This window comes from Canis lupus, chromosome 24, assembly GCF_011100685.1.
Source record: "Canis lupus familiaris isolate Mischka breed German Shepherd chromosome 24, alternate assembly UU_Cfam_GSD_1.0, whole genome shotgun sequence".
Lineage (NCBI taxonomy): Eukaryota > Metazoa > Chordata > Mammalia > Carnivora > Canidae > Canis > Canis lupus.
The window spans coordinates 18,913,817-18,941,249 of NC_049245.1; the positions used below are offsets into that span (position 1 = coordinate 18,913,817).

General features: G+C 51.7%; 1 protein-coding gene and 1 long non-coding RNA gene across 2 annotated transcripts in view; one reads left to right on the plus strand and one right to left on the minus strand.

The window, feature by feature from the left end:
• Positions 1–9,440: 9,440 nt before the first annotated feature.
• EBF4 (EBF family member 4) overlaps positions 9,441–27,433 on the minus strand; it is a 58,524-nt gene continuing 40,531 nt past the window's right edge. The window contains exons 7-17 of the mRNA XM_038571787.1: positions 18,671–18,752; positions 17,718–17,835; positions 17,488–17,621; positions 17,264–17,390; positions 15,402–15,490; positions 15,190–15,255; positions 14,912–15,089; positions 14,650–14,838; positions 11,896–12,093; positions 10,531–10,606; positions 9,441–10,268 (exon numbers count right to left, since the gene is read on the minus strand). Of these exons, the coding sequence (XP_038427715.1) occupies positions 10,536–10,606; positions 11,896–12,093; positions 14,650–14,838; positions 14,912–15,089; positions 15,190–15,255; positions 15,402–15,490; positions 17,264–17,390; positions 17,488–17,621; positions 17,718–17,835; positions 18,671–18,752 (1,252 nt within the window). The 3' untranslated portion in view covers positions 9,441–10,268; positions 10,531–10,535. The remainder of the gene's footprint in view (positions 10,269–10,530; positions 10,607–11,895; positions 12,094–14,649; positions 14,839–14,911; positions 15,090–15,189; positions 15,256–15,401; positions 15,491–17,263; positions 17,391–17,487; positions 17,622–17,717; positions 17,836–18,670; positions 18,753–27,433) is intronic.
• On the plus strand, positions 14,303–25,957 carry LOC111092087. The gene is made up of 3 exons (XR_005377662.1): positions 14,303–14,434; positions 24,402–24,472; positions 25,633–25,957. It is a non-coding gene; the product is annotated as an uncharacterized LOC111092087 (long non-coding RNA).

A 27,433-nucleotide genomic window follows, 5' to 3' on the forward strand; every position in this document is an offset into this window, starting at 1 on the left:
GCACCTCACCTGGCCTTCCTGTGGTCTCTGTGTCCCAGCTCCTGCCCCGGGGCCAGGCCCCAGCTTCCTCTTCTCCCCCATCCTATTCTGCACATGCTTGCCTTCATCAATTAACTTCTGGAGAGATGGTATGGAAAGGTGTACCTGCCCGGGTTCTTCTTGAACCTAGGGCTTACCTGAGCAACTCATCAACCAATCTCAGGCACCATGGCAGTGCTCAGGGCCAAGCATGCAGGGAGTCCAGGACGAACTGCGCCCTTCCAGCCTCCTGGGACTCTCAGTGAAGACGGGGGACAGTTCAGTGCAGTGTGAGGGATGCTAAGGTGGAGCCCTGTTGCTGTGGGAGTGCAGGTGGAATTCCATACGTTTGTGTGAAATACAGCATGGCAGTTGAGCAGGGACTCAGATGTCAAGGACTCAACAGGCATACATGAAGGTTCTCAGAGGGTAGATGGGGGGTGGACCAAGTACCTTGGGTGTATGGACAGAGAGCCCCAAGTAGGAGAGACCAAAAAAGGAAGACAGAACAGTTGGGGATGTCTGAATTTGCTTCGCCAGCCAATTTGGAGTGTTGGTAAATGACAAGGTTTGATTCGTTTCTTTTAGACTGAAGGGCAAATAATGTGTCTTGCCAGGGAAATAGCCCACTCAGGTATGTCAAGCAGAGGAAAATTTAATGCTGGACATTGGATGTAAAGGTTTTGGAAGAGCTGGATGATTAAAAAGAGAAAAGGGAGTTTTACCTAGAAATGGGGCTACAGGCCACCTGCAGCCACCTATAATCATTTGTGGTCACCTGCCATGGCCAGGGCCTGAAACAGAATAATTTCTCCCTTCCTGCCACTTTGTAATCTCCAACCTATGAAATCCATTGGCAAAATCTAACTGTAACTGGAGCTCCTGCCTGGCTCAGTTGGCAGAGCATGCAATTCTTGATTTCAGGGTCATGAGTTCAAGCCCCACCTTGGGTGTAGAGACTACTGAGAGAAATTGTTAAAAAAAAAAAAATCTTAACTGTACCCTAGGTCACAAAGAAGCCTGCAATATGTAATTATCAGGCACCCAGCCCCCTGAAATTCAGAGGAGAGCTTGTAAGGGTGGGGAAGCAATTACTAACATGTAAATTCAGCATAAAGACATCCAGATAGTTTTCTGTTACATAAGCCTCCTCGTGCTGGGCTGTTATATCGTCTCTGTCTCTTGAGCTTTCTCTGGCTCTCCTCCCTCTCATATTTTCAATCTCAGATCATCAGGAGGAATTCAATGCCACATCTCCCATCTCCCTGCTTCCTACCTCTAGCTCTTCTTGTACAGCATCACCTTTTTCCAAACAAAAAAGATTGTTTTTATTCACCGAAGTTAAGGAGACCTAATAAAAAGTGCACTTAAGTGCTCAGCTTATTGGCCAAGTGGATTACAAGATGGGACTCAACTATAGACCATAATAGGGGTGCCTGGGTGGCTCAGCGGTTGAGCATCAGCCTTTGGCCCAGGGCGTGATCCCAGGGTCCAGGATCGAGTCCCATATCGGGCTCCCTGTGTGGAGCCTGCTTCTCCCTCTGCCTGTGTCTCTGCTTCTCTCTGTTTCTCTCATAAATAAATAAATGAAATCTTAAAAAACAAAACTATAGACTATAATAAACTCACTTCCAATGTAAAGAAAGAGGCACCCTGAAAGTAAAAGGGATGAAGAAAAAAGATACATTATGCAAACATTAATCAAAAGAAAGTAAGAGAGGGGGGCTCAGTCTGCTAAGTGTCTGTTTTTGACTCAGGTCCTGATCCCAGGGTCCTGGGATCGACTCCAACAGGAGGCTCCCTGCTCAGCAGGGTGTCTGCTTCTCTCTCACCCTATTGCTTATGGGCTCTCCCTTTTTCTCTGTCAAATAAATAAATATTTAAAAAAATAAGTAGAAGAGGCTTTTTCTTTTTTTCCTAAAGATTTTATTTTTTTAAGGAATCTCTACACCTAATGTGGGGCTGGAACCCACAGCCGTGCGATCCAGAGCTGCATGCTCCACCAACTGAGCCAGCCAGGTGCTGCAGGAGTGGCAATCTTAATATCAGCTAAAGTTGACTTCAGGGCAAAGAAAGTTGTCTTTCTATATACATTTTAGATTTAGCAGTTCAGAGGGAGAAACAGAGCAGGCTCAGTATTTTTTGTTTTGTTTTGGAAATTGGCTCTTGAGTATGAAAAGGGAAGGCCCAAGGTAAGCAGGCAGTGATGCCAAGATGATGTCTTGGAAGGAGACTAGAGGGACAGTAAGACTGCCAGCCCCCCCCTCTCCTGGGACCGGTGGAGGGTCACCTGATCTGGGAGGTGGAGAAGCTGGGTGGGGAGGGAGAGAACAGGCACAAGAGGGTGGGCAGCTTTCAGAGGCATCTCTGACAACCTGGGGGCCTAGATCAGCAGAGCCAGTGCAGACAACCATCCAATACCCTCCCAGCAAGTGACCGGGACTACTCTTGAGTGATCTCTCGGGGCAGATCCCTGCTCTCTTTGTCAACAGTCCAGGACACTCCCAATAATACTCGCTTGAAGCAGAAGGGATCAAGAAGTAGTAATGCCATAAAGGCCTAGCCCCCCCCCCCCCCGCCCCCGCCCCCCCCCCCCCCCCCCCCGCCCAAAAGAAAAGGGATGCCTGAGTGGCTCAGTGGTTGAGCATCTGTCTTCGGCTTAGGGCGTGATCCTGGGATCCGGGTTTGAGTCCCACATCGGGCTTCTTTTTTTTTTTTAATATTTATTTATTTATGATAGACATAGAGAGAGAGAGAGAGGCAGAGACACAGGAGGAAGGAGAAGCAGGCTCCATGCCAGGAGTCTGATGTGGGACTTGATCCCGGGACTCCAGGATCGCGCCCTGGGCCAAAGGCAGGCGCTAAACTGCTGAGCCACCCAGGGATCCCCCCACATTGGGCTTCTTGCGGGAAGCCTGCCTATGTCTCTGCCTCTCCCTCTGTGTGTCTCTCATAAATAAATAAATAAATAAATAAATAAATAAATAAATAAATAAATAAATAAAATCTTAAAAAAAAAAAAAAAAAAAGGACTAGCCTCCATTCTGGAAGTATTAGAAATGGGGATGGTGGAGGCCCATACTGTCTCACCCAGAACCTTCTCAACAACCAGTGCACCCATCCCCTGACTGAGGGGAGCATTGGCTGCTAACAGCTTGCAACTCCCCCCATGTACTGTTCTTGGCTAAATGCGAGCTGTCTGACAGGGGTTACGTGTTCCATCCCTCTTTGGTAGCCTGTGACCAAGGACTGACTGGCATGGAGGTATTAGAACTTTCTCCTTGCCATTGAGAGAGTCCAAGGGTGGTGGCCCAAGCTCCAGAGCTCCATGCTGGGATCATTCTCTGCCCCTTCCCCTGCCCTGTTCTGCCTCCTTCACTGCTTTTCTTCTAGAGAAGACTTGCACATGCACCCAAATCCCCATTCTAGCTCTGTTCCAGGGAATCCTGCCTAAGAGAAGGGGCTCATGGCAAGTGCTGAGTAAGGGCGGGATCTAACGGCAGCGTAGCCCCCTCACATTGTAGCAGAAGAGGCCTCGCTGGGGGGTTCTTCCTCCTGCTCTGGCAGCCCCCACTCCGCACATCCATACCCACAGGCACGCACGCAGGCTCATACAGCTACCCGCAGCCCCCCCTCCCCTGTCTCCCACTGAGCGGCTCCCCCAAGGAAGCAGGTTTGAAGGAATTCTGTCAACCTTGAGGCTTCATTATGAGCTTTTGGGTGAGATCAAGAGAGGGGATGTCCCTGCCTCACTCAACAAGAGGTTTGAGAGATGCCCAGCAAGCAGCATCTCAGTACCTGCTCCTGGCCTGGCCTGACCCTGGGACCTTGGAGGACTTCGCGCTGTGGACCGGGCCAGGGCACCATTGACACGCCTGCCAAGCTTGGGCCTGCCCAGCAGCCACTCCACCACATTCCACCCGGCAGCCACAGTTTGTCTTGGCAAGGTGGCCCTCTGGGCTAGGCTCCAAGGACGGCCTAGGGAGCAGCCCCAGACAAACCAGCTTTTACCACAGAAGCCAAAGCTGGCTGGGCTTGAGTCCATGCCAGCCCCAAAGTGGCCTGACCCTCCTCCACCCACCTGAAGGTAAACTCAGACTCTGGGCAAATGGTGGATGTGTGGAGGGGAGCCAGGCTCCCAGGTGAATGGAACCCCAAGAGTGGCAACAGGGACAGGGACCCGGGCCAGAGGGCTTCCCTGGATTCACGGGATGGTTGCCTGACTGCGGAGTGTCCCTTGGCCACAGTGCCGGGCAGCACTTTACAACTTTGCCAATGGGATGCATCCATGCTTCCCCTCTCCCGGGGACTCAGGAACTTCCCCCAGCTCCCCGGGAGCCCTGGCAGCCCAGGCTGAGGGGCCCACTGCACAGCCAGGGATGCATCAGGAGCAGCTTTCGTTCCCAGGCTGGCAGGAGATGGGGAAGGAAAGGCTTAAAAGAAACAAGATGTCAGGATGCTAGGCCCCAAAGAACAACAGACCTGGTAAGACATTTTTGCTTCCCCTTTTAAACATGACTCCTCCTCATTTTTGCTTCCCCTTTTAAACATGAACATTTAGGAATAAAATTACCTAAAGAATGTGAGAGAAAAAAAAAAAAAAGGAGTCTAGTTTCTGTTATTGTCCTGCTGAGAAGCCTCTTCTACATCTTTAGTCAGGAAACCTTTTCCATTCTGTGTCCAGTAGGGGGTCTGTGCACTCAGAACCCTCCCATCATTCCCCTGGGCAGTCCTTGCATCTCCAAACCCAGAAAAACCCTCAACCCCCCAGGGGTGATATTCCGCTTCCCTGTTAAGGCTTCTGGCAAGGCAGGGAGGTTTGGACACCTTTCCCTTTGGGAAGTAAGTGGAGGCAAGTTCTGGACAGACAGCCCATAGTACGCTTCTGGAACTCCAATACAGGGGACCCAGAGCCAAGAGTCCAGCTGAGGAGAGACAGGATTTAGAGTTGAGATAGAATGACTTAGTGAGACATTGCTTTATATTTGTTATTGTGTTTGCAACATGGCAAGGTGGCTTACCCAGGGTGGTCTGCGGGGTCTCTGCATTTTGTTTCCCAGAAGCCTAACTTCCTGAGAAGTGGGGAGGGTGAAGGCCAATGTGTGCCTTCTTGGAGAGTAGGAGAGAGAGGGAGAGAGACTGAGGGAGAGAGATATTGAGAGAAAGGGGGCATGGATTACCTGTTAACAAATGGTATCTCCTGGGCAAATGATAGGAGTTTATCATTAAACACATAATTAGACAGTTAATGTGATGGTTTAACATTAGACACATAATGAGTGTAATTCAGCATGTTAACAAAATAATGGAGAAAGTCATGTGATTATCTCAATAGATGGAGAAAAGCATTTTATAAAAATTTGAACATCTATTCATAATTTTAAAATTTTTAAAGAAAATTAGGAATAAAAGGATATCTGTAAAACCAAACATGGTACTTAATGGGGAAAAGTAAAAGCTTGCCTTTTGTGGTCAGGAACAAAACAAAGAAGTCCACTATTACTCCTTTTATTCAACAATGAATTAAGGATCCAACCAGTGGATTTAGGCAAGAAAAAGAAACAAGGACTGGAAATAAATAAATAAAACTGTCCTTTGTAGTTAAGAAAATCCAAGATAATCTACAGATAAAGTATTACTAGAATTGAGTTAAGCAAAGTTGCTAGGTATAAGGTTGCTGTTCAATAATCAATTGTATACACATGACAGTGAAATCAAGAAAATGTCATTTATAACAGCATAAAGTAATCAAGTATTGAGGAATAAATGAAAGATGTATAAGACAGAGGCCTATAAAATACTATTAAGAGAAATTTTAAAAGATGGAAATAAATGAAGGGATATACAATATCCATAAAATGAAATTCTCAATATACTAAAGGTGTCAATTCTCCATTAACTGATCTATAAATTCACAGATGCAATGCCAAGGAAAATTCAGCAGGTTTTTGAAAAGTAGAACTTAATATACTGATTATTACATTTATATGGAACTGCAAAGGACCAAGTATAGCCAAGATAATCATGAAAATCTAAGTTGGACAACTTGTCGTGCTGGATATCATAACTTACTACAAATCTAAAGTAATTAAGATAGTGTGGTATTGGTGCAAAGATAAAAAGACCAATGGATCAGAAGAGAGAATCCAGAACAGACCCATACATGCATGGACACTTGATTCATGATAAAGGTACCACTGCAGTGCAGTGGGTAAAAGTTGGTCATTTTGATATCATTTTGGTAAATGGATCTGAGCCAACTGACTATCCATACAAAAATAGTTAAAGCTTGATTCCTAGCTCATACCATACTCAAAAATATCTTCTGGATTTGGGGGTAGGTAAAGATTTCTTAAAAACATACAAGAAGCACTAACCATAAAGAAAAAATTGACAACTTAGAGACTACATTCAGTTAAGAAATTCTGGTAAAAATCTCATAATGCGGGGTACCTGGCTGACTCAGCTGGAAGAGCATGTGACTCTTTGATCTTGGGGTTGTGAGTTCAAGTCCCCCATTGGGGGTAGAGATTAAAGTAAAAAAAATTGTTTTTAAATCTCACAATGAGAGCAAAGAGGAGAATGTTCAGGAAGTAATAGAAGGATGAGTCCCTGGGATGGTCAATGCTGCACATCCATCAGAGGGCGTCTTCTTGTGAACACCAGTCTTCAAGCCTGGTAGCCTCAAGAGGGGTGGTTCATTACCTTCCATCAGCCAACAGGTGGTGTTACTGCCAGTGAACGGTAGCAGAGGAAGGGAGCTCAAGGGTATAGGTGTGGGTAAAAAGGCGGGAGGGACTACCCTTGGCTCAGGAGCTAGAGCTTCAGAGAATCACTGTGAAGAGCCCGTCTCTTCTAGGGGAGAAAGACACCATGATGTATGAACTTCTTCCTATATAGAGAAGCTTTCCCAGGAAAGAGAAAAGGTATTTGGGGGTAAAAAAAAAAAAAAAAGATATTTGGGGGTCCATCTGAACTACCTCACTCAAACATGTTCAATGCTTGCCTCAACTCTAAAATTGATCATGCAGTGGGAAAACAGACCTTGGAGTTTCTTCGGGCAAAAAACTTCTAGTCTGTCTTCAAAGGCACGAAGTTTATTGTTTTAGCTTTTAGCTTTGGATCCACAATCCACCTAGAATTCATTTTTGTGTACACTGTGAGGTAGAGGTCAAGTTTAATTTTTTCATATAAATACCCAATGGACTCAAAGTCATTTATTGAAAAGGCCATCCTTCTTCCAGTGCATGGCACTTCCCATTTTTCTGGGAGATTTTTCTTTTTTGGAAGAAGGCCCCCACCAATATGGGGAGAAGGGCATTTTGCAGAATAGCCAGCAAGAGGGCTTGTCAAAGCTGCTGCCCACCTTCCCTTGAGTCCGTGAAGCCTGTCCACAGTGAGTCCTGTCTGAGCTAAATGCAGTCCCAAAGGCTGCCAGATCCCCAGAACACAGCAGCCTGCTTCTGCTGGGAAACCTATGTGGGAGGAAGGCAGAGAACTTTCTAGAGATGCTCTCTCGCTAGAAGGCTAGCAGTAGAGGCTCTTGGTGCCTTGCCCATATCCCTTTGGATTTACACTTCGCTTCCAGTACTTGTCGCAACATCCTGTAACAGCAGCCTAACTGGTGGCTTTTTCTCTGCAGGTAGGAAGGCAAGCCAGGAGTGCCAGAAGGGTAATCCCCTGGGAGCAGTCCTCAGGCAATTACAGATGAGGGCTGGAGGATCAATATCCCAGATTCTTGGCCACTTGGGTTGGGAAAGCTCTGAGGTATGTTCTACACTGTGCCTTAGACTCCAGCAGGGAACTTGTCTCAGGTTCTGCTTCTAGGGGAACCAAAAGTAAGACACATGGGAAAGAACATTGGATTAGTCAGCCTGGGCCATCGTAACAAAATACCATAGACTGCGGGCTTAAACAACAGAGATCTATTTTCTCATAGTTCTGGAAGTTGGAAGTCCCAGATCAAGATGTCACCTGATTTAGTTTCTGGTGAGGACTCTCCTTCTGGCTTATAGATGGTCACCTCACTGTATCTTCAGAGTGGAGAGAATTCTGGAGTCTTCCTCTTCATACAAGGATGCTGGTTCTATGAGACTAGAAACCCACTCCTCTGACCATATTCAGCTTTAATCACCTCCTAAGAGACCCTACCTCCAAATACATCACATGGAGGGAGAGGTCAGGGCTTCAATGTATGAATTTTGGGAGGACACAATTCAGTCCAAAGCAAGCATCGCTGATTTAGTCCTGCCTTCTGCGGACGAGGGGTTGGGCAGTGTTGACTTGGATGGTAGCCTGAGCACAAGTCTTGAGATCTTTGAGAACAGATCTCACATCTCATTTATATTGGTCACAGCACCTGACCCATCCCAGGAACCAGACTGTGACCACCATCTAGCTACCACCTGCGTCCAGTGCCAATTTCAGTTCTGCAGGTGTTCAGGCTGGATGAACCTGGGCAGCCTGGTTGGAGCAGGGCGTGGGCTGGCAGGCTTTGGGGCTCTGCAACATAGGCTGGAGGCAGGAATGGAGTGGGAGGCCAAGTGAGCAGTGAGATGAATGGAAGGCTAGCCAGGTCGTGGGCCTCAGGTGAGATGAATCCCAGGTATTGGCCAAGAACACAAGAAGGAAGTGAAAGCCTCCAAAGGATAGGAGTGGCCCATCTATATTTGTCCAGAGGACCACAGGGCATGGGCCCATGGGTTGCAGTTTCCAGAGGCCAGAGGCAAGGAGTATCACCACCAGGAAGAGAGCTTATAAAACCTGAGGCCTGGAGCTAGGCCCTGGGTTCCCCAGAAGAGGGTCAAAGAAGTGGCTTCCAGAGTCAGCCATCCAGACCTTGGGGATCTAGGGGACACATCTCAGGGGACGGCAAGGGTTCATCCCAGGAGAGAGGGAAGTGAGCCTGGGAATCTTCCAAACTCTGAGACAGAAGAGCCAAGGTGCCTAGGTCTGCGGTGGGGGGGGAGTAGCTGGGACTTGCTCAAATAGGCAACCCAGGACCAAAAGCTGCCCTCCCTTGCCCTGCCCAGGGGAGGCCCTGCAACCTCCATTCAGAATGGGTCTCACCTCGGAGCCTCTGTACAACTGAGCAGTGTTTCATTTGCACTGTTCTGGTTCCCATGAAGTCCCGTGACAACCTCTACCTACATCCTGGCCAGACAGCTGGGGGACTGAGTCCTCAGTGGGCAGACCGTGTTCCCAGTCTAAGCTTTGGGAGCAAAGCCCATGTCCTAGGTCCTCAGGCCTGCTAGCCTGCCCACCACTCCCAACAGTGCCTATGGCAGATATGGGCAGGTAATACTTACTCAACTGAACACTGGGGCTGTTGAAAAAGCCCAAGGTACAAGAAGGCTGCACAGGGGAATGGCTGGGAGGGGCCCCAGGAGAGCTGCAGAACCGCTGAGAAAAGCAGACCCACGCCAAGGAAGCAGGCAAGAGAGGCCGGGTGGCCACTTGCAGCTGCATTTATTGTTCTGTTTTCTCCAACCTCAGCAGAGCAGAATATGAGGCCAGTGGCAGCTAGGCCCATTCCGTGGTGCTATGGGGCCAGCCAGAGTCATGTGTGTGTGTGGGGCCAAGAGTCCATGAGATAGCCATTGGGAGGAAGACCCACAATTCAGGGGGCCTGGCACTCCCTTTTCTGCACCCTCCATGCCGAAAGCCCCCAGTGGGATTCATAATGTGGCAAGCATGATTGTGCAGTCCTCAAGGGGGGGCAGCCTCAGGGGTCAAGCAGCCATTGGAAGCTCCATGGGAGCCTGGGCAGGCCTCCTGAGGCTGCTAGGCACCACCCTTTACCCTGGAGAGAAGTCGGGATGCTGGGCCAGTTGAGACAGGTCAGACACAAACAGGACCTCCCCAGGCCACTCCTCCCTGAGCTGTCCTCTTTCCCACAGTCCCCATGCCCTGCTCCTGTCACCTGACGGTCTGATCTGCACAAGGTCCATCTCTTCCAGAGGAAATGACCCAGTGAGTAAAGCCCAGCATCCCAGGACCTCCCCAGGATGCTCTCCTGCCGAGAGCATCAGCACAGTGCTAGTAGGGCTTCCAACCAGCCCCGAGAAAGGGAGGTGAGACTGAGAGGAGCCTGTGGGGCTGGAGGCCTCAAGCACAATGAGGGCTGTTTAGGCTTTTGGATTGATGTCTGCCCGAAGCCCTGGCTCCGCATCTGTGCTGCCGTCCAGGACATGAGTGTGTATCCCAGAGGGACCTCCAGTCCAGGCTCAGTGGGGGCAACACCTGCAGACCTGGTGGGGAAAGGGAGAGAAGAAGGTTCTGGAAAAAGGCTGGTTGCAAGGGGACAGGAAACCACTTTTCTCCATGTGTTCAGCTTGGGCCACTTGGTGGTGGGGTGGGGATGGGAGGGGCTGGGTGGCCCTGACAGCTGTCTAGGGAGCTGAAAGTCCCTGAAAAGGGAGACTCAGACCCTAGGTCCCCACCCTTGTTAAAAGTCTTTTGGAGAGTCTATCCAGGGCCAGGGGAGGAAGCAAGACCCAGCCAGAGACCTACCATGTTTAGGAGTAGGCCAGGCCCTGAAGCCCCCGGGCTGAAGAGTGGAACTTGTCGGAATCCTCAAAAGGCTGGTCTGAGGTAAGCAAAGAGAGGAAGCATAAGCTATGTGTAGCCTGGGGACTTTATCTGCCTGTCTGCCTCTGGGCTGACGACAGCATGCAGGGCACAGGGCAGTTTTTGAGGGCAGTGCTCTGGAGAGCCTTGCAGGTACTCAGCCATTCCTAGTCCTGGCCTGGTCAGCACTGCAGCCAGTTAGGTGAGGTGCGTCCCTCACACCTCTTAGGAGGGGCAGCCCCAGGCCCTTGCTTGCCTAACTTCCTCAATCGCAAGAGTCAACTCTGGAGTCTTCTTCCCAGTCCCGCTTCCTCCAGAAGGCCCATGTCAAGGCGAGGAAACCTAGTGCCAGCTCAGAAAGGAGCTCGGCCTCTTGGAGTACTGACTCCTCATGCAGCAGCAGCATGTCTCCTCCCTCCCATAGGTCCACAGAATTCATCACTTCCATCATCCTCTCCCCTGCCTAAACCCCCACCCCGCATTGGTTCTCTCTGCTGGTAGGAGAAATCAGTGGCCTTTTGCTCCCCCAAATTCACACGTTAAGCTCCAGACATACTTAGGTTAGAGACAATTATCCAAAACTTGGAAACAAGGCAAAAAGCATGACTGTGTGCCCTTTGAGATCATCCTAGAGCATTATCTAATGAGGCTATCCTAAGGGTCATCTTATTCGAGGGGATGTGACTCTCTAACTCACTATACACTGCTAGTTAGGGCCCAGGCTTTGTTAAGTTGGATGTTGGCTTGAAGGAGATTGATAAATGACAAACGACAACCATTTCACTAATGGCATGTGGTAGGGGTGACATCATCTCAATTTTACATCCATAAAATGGGGGAGGGGAAGCCGGACTAAACCTTATCCAAAGTCAGTCCCCTTCCAACCGATGAGTGACCCCCAACTCTCACAGTGGTGTGCACTACCCTCCGGGGGACACCAGGAGGCACGGTCAAAGGTGTGCAGTCTGTGTGGGGTTTCTCCAGCTCTGAGTGTTGGGTCTTTGTTCTGTCAACCAGGTAGGGATGGGACCTTGGAGTAGTTTCCAGACCTTCCCCAACTAGGATTCGAATCTTTTCCTTGGTCAAGTGGTCAACTGACAGTATTCAGGGTGGTGACCACGCCAAGCTATAGGGGTGCCGGGAAGTAGGATCCAGATGGATCTCCTGGGACCCCTGCAGAGCTCCCTGCTCTACACCCTCCACGGATAACTGGCTAACCAGAATGAGGCTCTGGTGAGATCTGGATGGAGAGGGTCCCTATAGCCCAGCTCCTCCACAGGCCATAGTGGGGCAGCATGGATCACCCACCTGGAAGTCCCTCTCCGTGGGCTCTTGGGCAGGCCTGGGGTGGGGAGCTGGGTGGGCGCAGCACAGGGGCGAAGGCGCTCCTCTGTTTGACAGCGGAGATCATGTTGACAGGCGAGAAGGAGAAGACGCTGGTGGTGGGGGCAGCGGCCGGGAGGGACATGGAGGAGGCAGCGGCCAGCGGGGGGCTAGAGGGCATGACTCCGGGGCGGGGCAGGGAGGGGCAGGCGCAGCAGGGAAGGTGGTGGGAAACACAACAGGGAGACAGCACCAGAGTGAGCAGCTCGGCTGGGGCCCTGGCATGGGCAGTGGGCCCCAAGTGGGCTGCTGACCCAGGTATCAGGCTTAGTTAGACCTCACTAGGGGGGTGAGGGTCCTGAGGTGACACCAATATAGGGCAGGACCTGGAGGCAAGCTGGGAGTCTCTGGGGTCCAAAAGCACTTGCCTTTTGGGGGGCTCTAAAGACCCTTTCTTGGGGCTGGAAACGACAGGGCCAGACTAAGTCAAAATAAAAGCAAAACCAGAACGCAACAAAACCCCAAAGATGAAAGACATGAAGAACAGAAGAGGTCACAGTTCCTGCTGAAAGTCACTGGGATTCTGAGATGCTAAGGAACATTCAGTGGGCCTTGGGGTACCAAGGTTAGAGTCAAAGGCCAGGGTTCATAGCAGAGCTGGGGCAAGGGGACAGAGATGTTTGGGGGTAGATTCCTATCATAAGGCCTCTCTGCCCAGGATCTCAACTCACACAATAAGCACCCTAACTTTGTCTACACATATATTTCCCTTATCAACAACCACCTCCCCTCCGGCACTGGGCATTTTGTTCTCTTCCACCTTAATATAGGCCCTTATCACCTCTAGCTTGGGGCCTGGAGGCCTTCTATATCTCCTCCCTCCAGCCTTTTAAAACAAAGACACAGAGATCCATATCCTTGGATCTTCCCGTTTGAAACTTCCTGGCCATCCAGGGCGATGGATTGCTCTCTTGGGAACAGCCAGAGAGTCTCCTGCATACGGCTCTGTCTGCCCTTACTGCAGCCTCCTCTCCTGTGGGTTTCGGGTATCTCCGGGTCCTCCTTTCTACTTCCTCATCTGAACCTGATTCCCTGCCTCTCTCTTCTGAATACCAATAAGGCTGTGATTCGAGTGTTGTCCAAGCAGCTGGCATGGGGTGGGGATGGGAACTTCCTGAAAGAACCCAATAGCTTGAGAAGGCTGCCTTTGGCATTAGAGCACACCTCCACACCCCTTGGATTAAGTGATGTCTTCAACAGCTGCCCCTGTTCCAAATGTCCCCAGCCTCATGGAGCACCATCACCTTAAAACAGTGCTCACTGATAGATTATGAGGTCCATGGAGCTCTGTGGAGCGCTTGAGACAAATGCCAGAAAATGTACTGTATCTCTCAAGGCTGGGAGCTTGCAGCCACATATTGTAGCTTGGGTAGTACCGGGATCTGTGAGTCATACTGGGAGATGCTTGTGGCCAAAGCAAAAGACCAAGGGGAGGCCCAAGCAGACAGCCCCAGACCATCTGGCTAGGGCAGTTCTGGATGTCATTTCTGGCATGTCCTGACAAACTCAATGAAAACAACACCCCTGGAGCTGTGCCACATGCCACAGGGAATGGATGGGTACCTGGGTAAGAACTGGTCATGAGATGGGACTGGCCCTTAGGCAAGTCCAGGGTGTTTCCAGCTGATGCTGGAAGCAGGGCTAGAATTCTTGATCCTCTGGCTCAATGGGGAAACCCCAGATGGGATGGCTTCTGTCCCCTGGGGCAGTGTGTTCCCCACTGCTGAATGCACTGTGTGTGTGGTGGAGGAGAAGGACTGGTATTCCAGATCCCACCAGTTTAAAATTTAAGGGGCAACCATAGAGTTTTTAAGAATGCTATCCCAAATCTGAAGGATGTGAGAGAACCCCAGGAGGGATAGGGGTTTTGGTAGGGAGAGCAGAGGTTTATGGCCTACGTTAACATGGACATGTGTCCCAGAAGCTGAGCCCACGGCACCAGGAGAGAGTCAGGTTCAAACCCACAGCTAGGAAGAGCAGGACCCAGGATGGGGAATCTATACTCTTTCTAAACGTGCACGGCGGCACATTCAGATCTGAGAACAACCCTAGGCAGGGGTGACACTGATCCCATTTTAGAGAGAGGAAACTGCAGTTGAAAGAAATAAAGTAGTTTGCTGAACGTCAGACAGATCCTGATCTGGACTTTCAAACCCTGAATCCAGCTGTCCGACCACACAGACTTCGCCTGCTCTTCGTGACCAGATCGCAGGGAGCCACATCTTCCCTCCTCGGATGCTTTTTTTTCAGACCAAGGGGGACAGGTTTCGAAGCCCAGTTTGATGGAGCCATTAGTTCCCTAGGGCCTCCGGCAGGGGGCGCCAGCCTCCTCCCAAAGTCCTGGCACAAGACGGAAAGGTGGCGGTCCGCCAGGTTTCAGCCGGACATTCCCCGGTTAAAGCCCCCTTCAGGAGGAGGAGAGGGCTAGAAGAAGGCGTGCAACCGAAATCCGCCGAGACTAAAGGTGCGAGAACTGCCCCGGCCCCGGGGCCCGGGATGTGCAGCCAGGGGCGAGGGCGAGGGCGAGGGCGAGGGCGAGGGGCAGGGGTCCCACGCAGAGAGGGCACGGCCCGGGGCTACCGCGGCGAGAGAGTCGCGGGGAGCCCCCCACCCCCTCCCCCGGGCCGGGACCGGGCAGGGCTGAGCCCCCAGGCCGCTCCCCGGGCAGGGGACACTCACTGGCGAAGGGCGAGGTGGCCGTGGAGCCGTTGAGGAAGCTAGGGGACCCGGGCACGCCGAGGCCGGCCACGCCCGGCGCCCCGTAGCCGCCGAGGCCCGCGCCGAGGCCGCTGCCGTAGCCGCTCTGCTGCGAGCCGGGGCTGGGCGCGAACCCGCGCGGGGACGCGCTGCCGCAGCTGCGCGCATAGCCTGCGGGAGAGGGCGGTCAGGCGCGCGGCGCTCGCGGGCGCCCGGGGCTGCGCGCGGGGGCGGCGGGACGCACCCGGCTCCGGGCCCGGCGTGGCGTCCCCGACGGCGATGGCCAGCGGGCTGCTGAAGGCGTTGATGCCCACGACGGCGGGGTGAGGGTGGCTCGGGGCCAGGGGTCCGAGCGGCGCGGGCGCGCGGGGGGCGCTGTACAGGGCCTCGGCCACGTCCGCCGCGCGCTTCAGGAGGAGCTCCTGCGAAGACAAGAGCGGGGCACGGCCGGGGCAGCCGCGGGCGCCGGGAGCGGGGCGGCCCCCGCCAGGCGGCGCGAGGAGGCGGGCCGAGGCGCCCTACCTGGTTGCTGCTGGGCACTCCGTACAGGGCCTCCGCCAAGTCGGCCGCCCGCTTCAACAGCACTTCCTGCGGGCGGGCGAGGAGACAGCGGGACGGAGGGACGGGCCGCGGGGCGGCGGGGCCCGGGCGTCCCCTCCCCGCCCCGCCCCGCCCCGCCCCCAGGCCGCCGGTCACCCTCATCCGCGGGCCCGGGCCCCCGCGCCTCTCGGTACCTTGGGCAGCCTCTCCGGATCTCCGGGGTGTCTGGGGATGGCTTTCTGTAGCCTCTGGAATCCGTAGTCAATGGTGGGCTCATTCAGGGCTGGGGAGAAGGGCGGCGTTTGGAGGACCCCCTCCCAGTGCCCGCCGCAGGGCCGAGCCCGCCAGCGACCGGGCCGGGAGCCTCGCCGCAGACCCCCTCCACCAAGCCCAGCCCAAACCTCTCAGAAAACTCCCGGGCACACGGGTCAGCGAGGTTCGGTTCGCGGAGTTTCCTCAGTTCCTTTCTTTGCTCATTCATTCAACAAATATTTACTGAGCCGGGCCCTGTGCCAGGTGCTTGGCATTAACACACAAGCACTATACCATCCATCTGTGATTCGAAAAAAGGCAACTGTATATCCGAATTAGCTTCTACATTCCTAGGGGCAGGGCTGGAGGGAGTTTTCTGTCTGCATTTTTGTCTGCATTATGAGGAGCAACATATTCATTACAAAAATTAAAAACCTCAACAGCCTCCATTTATCACAGCTCAGATGGACTCCCAGCAGCATCTGACCGTAGAAGTTTGCAGACTACCAAGTGGCAGACTCCTGACTAGGCTCCCCAGGACCCCCACCTCTCCTCCTCCTCCAGCCCGGCCTGGACCAACTCACCAGCCTCAAAGCCCTATCCACTTTCTTCACTTCCAACTCCAGATTCCGTGAATTTCCTTCAGTTCCCCTTAACATGTAAAGCACTCATTCCCAGGTCTTTACATTGGCCATTCCTTCTCCAGGCCTGTCTATCCTTCCCCATCTCTACCTCCCTCTTCATCCCTGCAGTCTCAGCTTAGCTCAGCGAAGCCCACACTCCCCCTAGAGGTCCCTCCCACCCCTCCACCGTAGCTTCACTCACCCCCTAACCCTGACAGGACAGTTAAGTAGGATCCCTAGGGAGTGTCCGGTTCCTAGAAGGGCTAAGTGATTCTCTGCGGGGGTGTGGGGTGGGGGTGGTGGTGGCTGGGGCAGGGCAGCTGGAGGAAGGTGGAGAGGGTCCTGGCCAGTGGTCAAATAGAGCCAGGATGGGGGATTCTACACTTCTGTCTTGTGTACACTTTGATGCCCTGGCTTCCTGCAAAGGCTGTGTGTGTGTGTGTGTGTGTGTGTGTGTGTGCCTGTGCGTGCACATGCACATACCGCTTTATGCTCACACAGAGGGAAGACTGGGGTGGCTTGGGAAACCAAGAAACCCAGGATAGATTAGAGAACATCAAGCCTATTTTGGGGAACCTTTGAAATAGATGTGCCACTGGAAATACTCTAGACCCTGGGGAGTGTGTGTGGGGGTAGGCTGGAGTGGGGGGAGTGCCCTGGCAAGGAGACCCTAGGGAGGGAGGAAGTCCCGGTAGGGCTAAGACTCCCAGCCGGGGAGATGATTGAGGAGTCAGGCCAAAGAGGGAAACTGAGGGGCAGCCGGGGGTGGCGGGGGTTAGCACCGCCTTCAGCCCAGGGCATGATCCTGGAGATCTGGGATCAAGTCCCACATTGGGCTCCCTGCATGAAGCCTGCTTCTCCCTCTGCCTGTGTCTCTGCCTGTGTCTCTGCCTCTGTCTCTCTTTCTGTCTCATGAATAAATAAAATCTTAAAAAAACAAAGCAAAACAAAACAAAGAGGGAAACTGAGAAGCTCAGCGAAAGGAGGTCCCGCGAGGAGGGGTCCAGGAGGGGTCCAGGGGTTTCGGTGGGGAAGAGACGGAGCAGCCGCTGAGGGGGCGTGGCCGCACCTTAGATATTGGCTGACCCGGAGACCCGGGCTCCAGGTGCACAGGGTGGGGCTCCTTCCAGCAACCCGAGGCCTCTCTGCCCCCACCCCCTGTCCCCCGCCTGACTCCTTACCTGTGTAGACAAAACGGCCGGGGGCTCCCTTGCAAAATTGCTTGGACTTGTAGGACAGGGTCACCTCCACCACCCCGGGAATGTGCCGCGGGGGCGTCTGAACCCGTATGGCGTGGGGCGTGATGAGCTGCGAGGGGAGAGGGGAGGCCTGCGGGTTCCAGCCCGGGGCGAGGGGAGGGCCCAGCCACGAGGCCCCGAGGGAGACTGGCGGGGGGGTGGCCCACCTCGCTCCACACGAGCACGTTCCCAAACACGACCTGCAATCCGTCGAAAAAATTGTCGCCGATGACAATGACGGTGGCGCCTCCGGTGGTCCAGCCCTCCCCGGGGCTGATGGCCTTGATACAGGGGGTGGCAGCTGGGAGGCAGGAGAGGAGCCAGATCAGGGCCTGCTCCCCGGGGACTGGAGGCTGGCTGGGCCCAGGGCAGCCGGGGCTGGGACGGGAGTCCTGACCTTCAGAGGGGTCCAGGCGGCGCGCCCTGCGACCGTGCTTGGAGTTGTTGTGCACAAACATGTTATCGGACACCGCCAACACGTGTCCGTCAACGCTCACCGTCGTGGACACCACCACCTGCAAGGAGAGCGGAGGCCAGCCTGGCTGGGGCCCTCAGGGGCTCCCTGGAGAGGACTGATGCGGGGCATCAGCAGCTCCAGCAGCTCCGGGAGGGGGGCTGGGTGCTGGAACTCAAAGTCAGTGGCATGGGAAAGAGATTCCCCCAGGGGCTGAACTGGGGGGTGGGGGGCAGCAGCTCCATCAATCCATAGCACAGATGCGCTACCTCTGGCTGCCCAGGGGAAGTGACCCCGCGGGAACTAGAAAAATCAAGAGGCCCGAAAAAGACTCTGGCTCCTTGAGCAGAGCGGCTACGGTTTTTGCGCACGCACGCACGTAGCACGCACGCCCCCTGGGCTGTATCCCTGAAGCTCCCAGGCAGGAATGTGTCTGAGGCAAGTGGGAGTGAGATTTTTGACTAAGGTGGGGAGATGGCATCAGCCAGAGAAGCCATCAGCAGGAGCTCCCCGCCCCCCTTGGGAGGAAATTGGGGCTGCCTCCTTCCCTCCCTCCCACCCTTCACTGGGAGGGGTATGCAGCTTGGGGATGTGGTAAGGGCAGCTGCTCTCTGCTTCACGCTATGCAAATTAGCTGGGTCGTTAATCATGTAAAAATGTCACAATTAGCATCTCCTTAAGTGGGACTCTAATGAAGCCTCCCTTGGCAGCCAGCATAAGTTGAGATGGAGCTGCCCCACCCCCAGCAGGCACCAGGCCCTGAAGCACGGGGCTGGGCAGAGATCTGCCTTGAGGCTTCTCCCAGGGTGGCAAGACCACAGCCTTTCCCACCCACCCCATCAGGATGGCTGTGCATCCTGGGTGGGTGCGCAAGGGGACCCCTCTCCCAGACCCACCTGGAAGCGGCGCATGTCTCGGGGATTCCCTGCATTCTTTAGGCAGTTCTGGTTGCACTTGAGGAAGAACTTGAGAAAGAACCTGAAACAGTGTGGTAGGTGGGCTCAAGGGCTGGGCTAAGGGGTCTGGGAATGGAAGAAGAGCCAACTGCTCCCTCCCCTTCCATGCCCCTTCCCAGCGGGGCAACTCCCCTCTGCCCGCTTACACAAGGCACACATCCCATGTTCCCACCACCATATATATATAGTGCATATATACAGATTGCCTGATATACACCAAGTAGACCCTTCCCAACAATTCATTCACAACACAGAATATCCACCCCTGTGCCCAGTGTAGGATCACACAGTGCTTATTTATCCCACAAAGTATATACTCATCACATCCACGCAAAGGATATTCACCATAAATAATATGTGTGTATACATATATATATACACATCTACTACTCATGAATTATACTCACCGCATGATGTATATGCCATATGTAGTATGTACTCACGCTTACCTGTGAACTCATCCCACATGTATATTTGTCATAGTATATGTGCATCACACAAACAGTGCATCCACATCACAGGGCATATCCCTCCTCCCAAGTATACTATATCACCCATGCAATGTATACTCATAATGATACATCTATTATGTATAGTATATGCCTTATACACTGTTACTCACAAGATAGAGCCATCACACACAGTATATACCCCCTATGCTCAGGGTATACCCTTCACAGTACATATACGACACATATTCTACATACAGCCCGTAGTCATCATACACATATGGTGCACCACTCACAGAGTCTACACCCATCATGTGCAGTGTATGCCCATCTTATATATGCACAGAAGGAATACGAGAGTATATCTATTAATATACCACTTTATGTAGTATATGATTACCCAAAATACAGTCATTGCAAATGCTGTATAGTCATCACACAGAGCAAGCAGATCACCCTTCCTCCTTCACAGTAGCTCCCACCAACAAATCCCTCTTGCACACAGATCTCACTCACATGTAGCAGACTCCCTGCCACAGCACATCTCACTCAGATCTCTTTTGTACATGTTCCACATTCACTATTCTCATAGCAAAAACCTCATCAGACAGAGCCTATGCCCATCACACACACATGGTGTACCTGTCAGACACGCTGTACATCTGTACACAATGAATACCTCCTTTTCACTTACAGTAATTGGAATATCTAATTTAACTCCCTAGAGTTGTCTCCAAAGCCTGCAAGCATGAACTTCACATTCAGAGGAAGATTTGTCACAGATTCTAAAAGTTACTTCCCAAAGAGGAGGTCCCTAAGTGCTGGTAGGGATGGGTACCACCCCTGGAATGAGGTGTCCCAAGGGGCAGCCTCTCATTAGGCACTGGAACCAGTCATTTTCCTGGAGATTTACCTCTACCCAGGCCTGGCCTCTGTCCACATTGCTGACATCTTACCACCTGTCATATTCCTCCACCCAGTGAATACCCTTCTGGGAACTCCTTTCATTTTCTTTTCCATAGGGACATTATATCCGCACACATTTCCATCCACAATGAACGTCCCCTCAAAATACTTTCATGTTGTGTAGACCTTCTATACGGCCCTGAAGAGGAGCATTCCAAAATGCAGGTACCTCATATGACCTCAAATGGTACACACCCACCATGTAGACACCCCAAATTCACCCCTACTGGGTACACTGCAGTGCAGATAGCTTATATGCTCCCAAACAGTAGTCACCCCAGTACAGATGCCCTGGGTTAGGGGCATCAGTAGGTTATCCCAAAGTGCAGTCACCTCAAATGCTCCCAAACAGTATAGACACTCCATTTATCTCACATTATCTGCCATAATAATGATTTCCTATATCCCTATGAGACATGTCATGGTGTCAACACCCTTATGGCCATAGTAGTCACCTTATGTATGCCCCACATTTACATGACATAAAGTGTAGACACAATCATCACACGTGGTACAGTCCACCTCATTTCAATTCCATATTCATGTGCTCAGTCCTTTATGAGGTGCTAGAAGGAGGAGGGCAGACATCCAGACATCGGGACAGGAACAGTCCATGTCCTGAAGGGGATTAATGCTAGCTCATAGGTATAGCTGATGATGCAAGCATGGGAGTTGTCCCAAAGGTGACATGCTTCTCTTGCATCTACACACATGCCCACTACACCCAACCCCACTCCCAAACATACAGAATCCAGAGGAAATGTTTCCTGAGATATGGGCTCTAGCCCAGGTGTCGACTCACTCTGTGGCCTGGGGTGAATCCTGCGTCTCTAAGCATCCATCTCCAGCCACCAGGAGAACGGGGACAGCAGCAACTGCTGGCTGCTGAGGCACCTTCTAAGGACAGCCTCTGGGATATCTTTTATTTCCAACCTCCCATGGCCTCACTGCTGCTTCCTGCAGTGGCCTGTCCCCCATCTGCACCCCTGGGAGCCCCCGCAGCCCTTCCTCAGCACGTCTCCCCATCCTTCTTCCTTCCAGTATAACTCACTTCCAGAAATAAATCATGGTAGTATTTGTTTTGGGTCTACACCACTCCCCACTCCCTGTCTGGCCAGGCTTTTCTGGCCATTCTAGACTTCAGGGACGGCCCCTCCCTCAGAGCCCCAGGGCCTTGCGTGCACCTCCATCTCTGGGGACCCGCGCCCAGAACATCTCCATTTTTAAGCCTCGGTGGCATTACCTGCAGGGTGCAAGGAGCAGCCACACAAGGCATGGGTGCTCCGTGGGTGTCAGTCGCCTTTCCCTGCCCCCTGAACTTCTAGCTCAGAGCTGCAGGCAGTCAGCGGCAGTGATGTTACAGCTGCCAACTGGTAGTCTGTGAGGCTGCTCTCAGCCAGTCAGGGGCAGAGCCAATGCAAACAAGTCTCCAGAGCATCGGCTGCTACCACGGTGCACCTCCTGACTCCCGCTCCCGTCTCAGGGGGCATTAAGAAAAATGACCCACAACTTGAAAATGAGGCAAAATGATGACTATGAGTCCTTTCGAAGTCATCCTGGGACAGTGGTTTTCTGTGTGCCACCTAGACCAGCAGCAGCAGCAGCAGCAGATTCACCTGGGAACTTGCTGAAAATGCAGAATTTCAGACCCCCCCCCCCCCCGCCCCCGCCTGAGATGCTTCAGGTGGGGCCCAGGCATCTGTGTTTTCATAAGCCTTCAGGTGATTCTGATGCCTCCTAAAATTTGAGAGGCACTGCTCTACAACACTGTCCAGTACAGCAGGCAGCCGCTAGCCCCATGTGGCACTGAGCCCTTGAAATGTGGTTTGAATTGAGATGTAAGTATCAAATTCACACTGAATTTCAATGATTTACTTAGAATAAAAAGCACAGAATGTAAAATAGCTGACTAGTAATATTTTTGTATTGACTACATGTTAAAATAATATTTCAGATATATTGGATTAAATACACTATATTGTCATAATGTTACCAGTTTCTTTTTATTTTGAAAATGAGGCTACTATAAAATATAAAATTATATTTGTGGCTTGTGTTAGATTTATACTGGACACTGCTGCTCTAGAGACTTGTTAGCAAAGTCACCCAAGTGTTATCTAATTCTCTAGGGGAAAGTAACTTGGACTTGTATTTGCTACTGATCAGGGCCTAGACTCTGTAAAGGTGGTGTTAATTGGCAGGAAATTGCTAAGATGCAAATGATTTTTATTGGGAGAAGTAAATAATTTGTTTGGTAGAGAAATTAGCCCTAAAGTTTGTAATTGTATCATCCCACAGACATTAACTAGTTTTGTAGCTAATTTGGTAACTGTATTCCAGTGTTGCTACATACCCCATTTCTTCTCTCTTCCCCTTCCCTGGAAAGAGCCTGGTGGGGTCTGGGTAAGTGAGGACCAAGTTCTGGGACATCCCACAGGAACCAGAGGCAGGAGATGGGATACTTTGTTGAAAGGCTGTGAAGCCTTGCTGGTCAGCTGGGAAGCAGCCACCAGCCAAACTTGGGTAAGCCTGGCGGGGGCGGGGGGGGGGGGGCATTTTCTGAGCAGCCCTCAGCATGAGTTTGGAAGTGAGCCTCCAGTGCCCCATGTCCATGCCTAGTTTGGGCTCTGGGGAAGCAAAACCAGGCTAAGTGCACAGCCCTGGCTGACCTGAGTCTCCCCAAGGAAGTGAGCATTTTAGGAGGCTCCCTGGGCCAGGGCAGGACTTGTGCCCAGAGCCATCCCTGCTGTGGCCATGAGGCTCTAAGAGGGCATGTCTCCTCATCTAGGCCTCACAGGAAGAGGAGCGAGAGAAAGGTGAAAAAGTCCCAGGACCTGCCATTAGTCCATCAGACTTACTGTAAGAAACATACCAAAAAAACACGAGCATGAATTACAAATGAAATACAAAAGTACCCCCTCCTGTCCCAACCCCCCAAAATAAAAAGTGATCCAGGTCTAATCTCTCAAGCACTTAGCAGGAGCCTACAACTCTCTTGAGCTCATCATTGGCATTACCTTGTTAAATCCTCTCATAACCCAGAGGTGGTATAGGTCTGCAATCATTCCCACTTCACAGATGAGGAAACCAAGGATAAGTGAGAATACATGACAAAGTCATAGTAAAGAAGTCTGGACACAGGCCTGGGACTCTCTGACCCTGATATTGACAGGAGTCATGGAAAATTCTCTCTAATTGGGGCTCTCAGGGACACCTGGGTGGCTCAGCGGTTGAGCCCCTGCCTTCGGCCCAGGGTGTGATCCTGGAGACCTGGGATGGAGTCCCACATCGGGTTCCCTGCATGGAGCCTGCTTCTTTCTCTGCCTGTGTCTCTGCCTCTCTCTCTCTCTCTGTGTCTCTCATGAATGAATAAATAAAATCTTTTTTTTTTTAATAAATAAAATCTTAAAAAAAAATAATTGGGGCTCTCAGAGTCCATCCAACCTGCCCCAGCCATGAGCCTCCTTCCAAAGCAGCCCTGAGAGGCAGGCGGTACAGGGACACGTTTAGCCATTTCATGGCATTTTTCTCAAGGTCACAAATCCAGCAAGGATGCAAAGAGACTCAGGTCCCCTTGCTCCTATCTGGGAGTCTTTGGCTGTTGTGGCTGTTGCTGTCAGCCTGAGAAGGCGTTCGGGATTAAAGACCCGTTGCACAAGATGAGCCAAGAGCTGGTCACTGTTGAAATTCAGGGAAGGATACTGGTGGTTCATTATTCTATTCTGGCCTAGATGTTCAACATTCCCCATTATAAAAAGGTTAATAAAAGACAGATGAAAAGGGGCGCCTGCGTAGCTCAGTGGTTGAGTGTCTGTCTTTGGCTCAGTTCGTGATCCCAGGGTCCTGGGATTGATTCCCGCATCAGGCTCCCCAGAGGGAAACTACTTCTGTCTCTGCTTATGTCTCTGCCTCTCTCTGTGTCTCTCATGAATAAATAAATAAAAAGAGAGAGACCAGATGAAGAGCTGTGGACGGTGGTCATCCAGCTAATAAGGCAATTCAAGGGTGGTTAGTTCTGCATCATGACTCGGGCGCCTATGATTTAAGTGAAAGGTAAGAGCAGTTTGCTCGCACACCTGCCTTACCACATCCTGAACATAGCTTAGCCTTCCCCGTTGTTCCTATAAATGCGTTTTATTTCTCCCTGTAAAAACAACTCGAGATGAAATGAAAATGAACCTTCCTTGTCAATGGAAGCAAATGTTGGGTGGAATGTGACTCTGGTGCAAACATCTGATGTATATATAACTTCTCAGGGGTGACACCACTGCATAAGGAAAGCTCCCCAGCACAGCACTTTACTCAGAAGAGGAAGGAAAATGTGGAGGTGAGTGATGTGAGTCCACTCGCAAACCTTAGGTTCCTGGGAGTGGGGGGTAGAAAGCAGTGTCCAGGTGCCACAGCGTGGGTGGGTGCCTGCTGGATTCCCCAACTCCCGGCCGTTGTGAGCATTGGCTGTTAAAGGGCTCACAGCTGCCCCCACTACAAATTATCCTCAGCTAGAAGCAGATGCTCCTCACAAGCAGCCCCCAGCCAAAGACAGACTGACATCACATGGAGGACCAACTCCCTGTGCTTTTCAGGTTCCAGAACTCCCCCAAGGGCTCAGGATGGTGTTAGACTCCAGTTGAGACTGTCTCCTTGCTAATCTTATCCTCCAGATGTTGTTCCTCTCTTTTTCTTCCCAGGGCTCTCCTCCAAGAAACCCCCCCCCCTTTTTTAAAGATTTTTATTTATTTATCCATTCATGAGAGACACAGGGAGAGAGAGAGAGGCAGAGACAGAAGCAGGATCCATGCAGGGAGCCTGACATGGGACTCGATCCCAGGTCTCCAGGATCAGGCCCTGGGCTGAAGGCGGCGCTAAACCGCTGAGCCACCTGGGCTGCCCTGTAAAAATCCCTTTCACAAGCACCCCCATCTTCAGCTTTGCTTCTAGGAATCTCATCCTATAAGATACCAGGTTGCACACCTTTGCACCATCTTTGCCCTCCTGACATCCCATGAGAGACTCACTTTGAGCAGAAACCATGTTCCCACTTCCAGAGGCAAAGCTATTAGTAATCAAAAGAGCAGGACTCAAGTCCAAGGATGCTTACAGCTACAGGACCATCAGGAGCCAGGCTACGGAGGTCTAGATTGCAAGTGCTGGCCAAGAGAGCCTTTCCCAATATGATGTTCACTAGCCACATGTAGCTCTTGAGCACTTGACACGTGGCCAGTGTGACTGAGAAACTGTTTGCAATTTTGTCTCATTTTAATTTATTTGCTTTTACTTATTTATTTTTAAATTTATTTTTGAGTAATCTCTACACCTGACATGGGACTTGAACTCCCAACCCTGAGGTCAAGAGTCTCACATTCCACTGACGGAGCCAGCCAGGCACCCCATGGTTTCATTTTAAAACTTTTTAAAAAATTTTTATTTATTTATTTATTTATTTATTTATTTATTTATTTATTTATTTATTTATTTATTTATTTATAGAGAATGGCTGGGACACAGGCAGAGGGAGAAGCAGGCTCCATACAGGGAACCTGACATGGGACTCCATCCCCGGATCTCCAGGATCACACTCCAGGCTGTAGGCGGCGCTAAACCGCTGCACCACCGGGGCTGCCCCCATGGTTTCATTTTAATTTGAACTGAGATACTCACATGTGGTTTATGGCTACCAACCATATTGGATAGTACAGATCAAGAAAGAGGAAGTGATGTGAATGGATACATGAGTTGGGGCAGAGTGTTCCAAACAAGTGTCCTGTGACTGCCTTGGGAAAGAAAACAGATGGGGAGCAAGGTGTAAAATAAAACTGGATTTTTATTTCTAAGTGCACAGCTGGCATTACAGCCTGGGATGGGGAATTGGGGCCAGGGGAGTCCTCTGCTAATTTTGACTGGAAATGGCTTGCCTTTGAGCTCATGAGTCTCAGAAGAAACAGAACAATTTCTGGGGGCAAGGTCTGTGCCCTATTTTCACTGTCTGCTGCTGCTCCCTGCCCCCAGCTCAAGGACAGGCAAGGATATGGCGGTGGACCATTCATCCCCTCATTTATTTGACACACCCATTTAAAAAGATGTATTAAACACCTTATGTGTGTCAGGCAGCGCAATCAAGAGGCAAACAAGGTCTTGAGAAAATTACAGTCTAGCAGGAAACAGAGAAACCTAAAGTACAGTCAGTACGATAGAGTGGTGGACACAGCAGGATGACCTGCCCAGAGGAACTGCAGCAGCCACTCTGCCTGGCAGAGATGGAAGGGCTCCCAGAGGTCACATTTTATCTCAGGCATTTGGGACCTTGAAAGACCAGGGGCATTTTCCCTCAAAGAGGAGTAAGAGGCAGGGGGGCCCTTCATGCAGAGGGAATAGCCCTGCTGAGGACTGGGGGCATGCATGGCACACTTTCCCATGCGTGCTACCTGACAAGATGGAGGAGGAGAGCTGGACCAGGGCCTGGGGGTTTGCACCAAATCTTACAGGATTTGGATCCTCTGGGTGATGGGGAGTCAGTAGAGGGTGCCATATCGGCTATGTCGTTTGGAAGCATTTTGCCTCCAAAAGGCCTAGGCTAGAAAAAGGGATGGAAGCAGGACGGTTGGTGTGATAATCCAGGTCCAGGTTGGAGTGGCCCAGATGGGGTGGCACGCTATTTCCTGATCTCAGCCTGGGGCAGCAGCCAAAGCCAAGTGTCTCCAGGGCCATAGCCACCTGCCAGGCCTGGACCTGGCCTCCCCACCATGATCCCTACTTGGGGCAGAGGTGGCTGCAGTGCAGATGGGCTGGGGGCCTATAAATAGCTGGGGCGCATACATTAGCATGCCAATGCACCCGCACCCCATCCTCTATGCTAATGGCCCACCATGCGCCTGAACACCTTCTGTTCCCCTGCATGCATTTGCATGCACAATTAGCATAATCTTGTATAATTAATGAACAGCGTCAATTTTAGCTCCTAAGTAATTTGATTAACATGTTGATAGGGCACTTACTAGGCTCTCCAAACCTCAGGGCTGGGCATGGGGCCTGAGGAGAGGGGGAGAGGTGGTAAAGAGACTGCTACAGGGGCCCCCAGCTGCCCATGAAGAGCAGTGGTGACTCCACTTCTCAGAGGCATAGAGGGGCTGCTAGTGGGAGTCCTCTGGGCAACCCACGTGGAGCAGCAGGGCCAGGCTGGAGCACAGTTTCGGTGGGTCCCTGAGCACGAAGCCCATTTTGTGCCCATGTGGACACAGACATACACACACATCCCCCATGTGTCCCCTTAGCCTTGAGAGTCCTCTGTGGA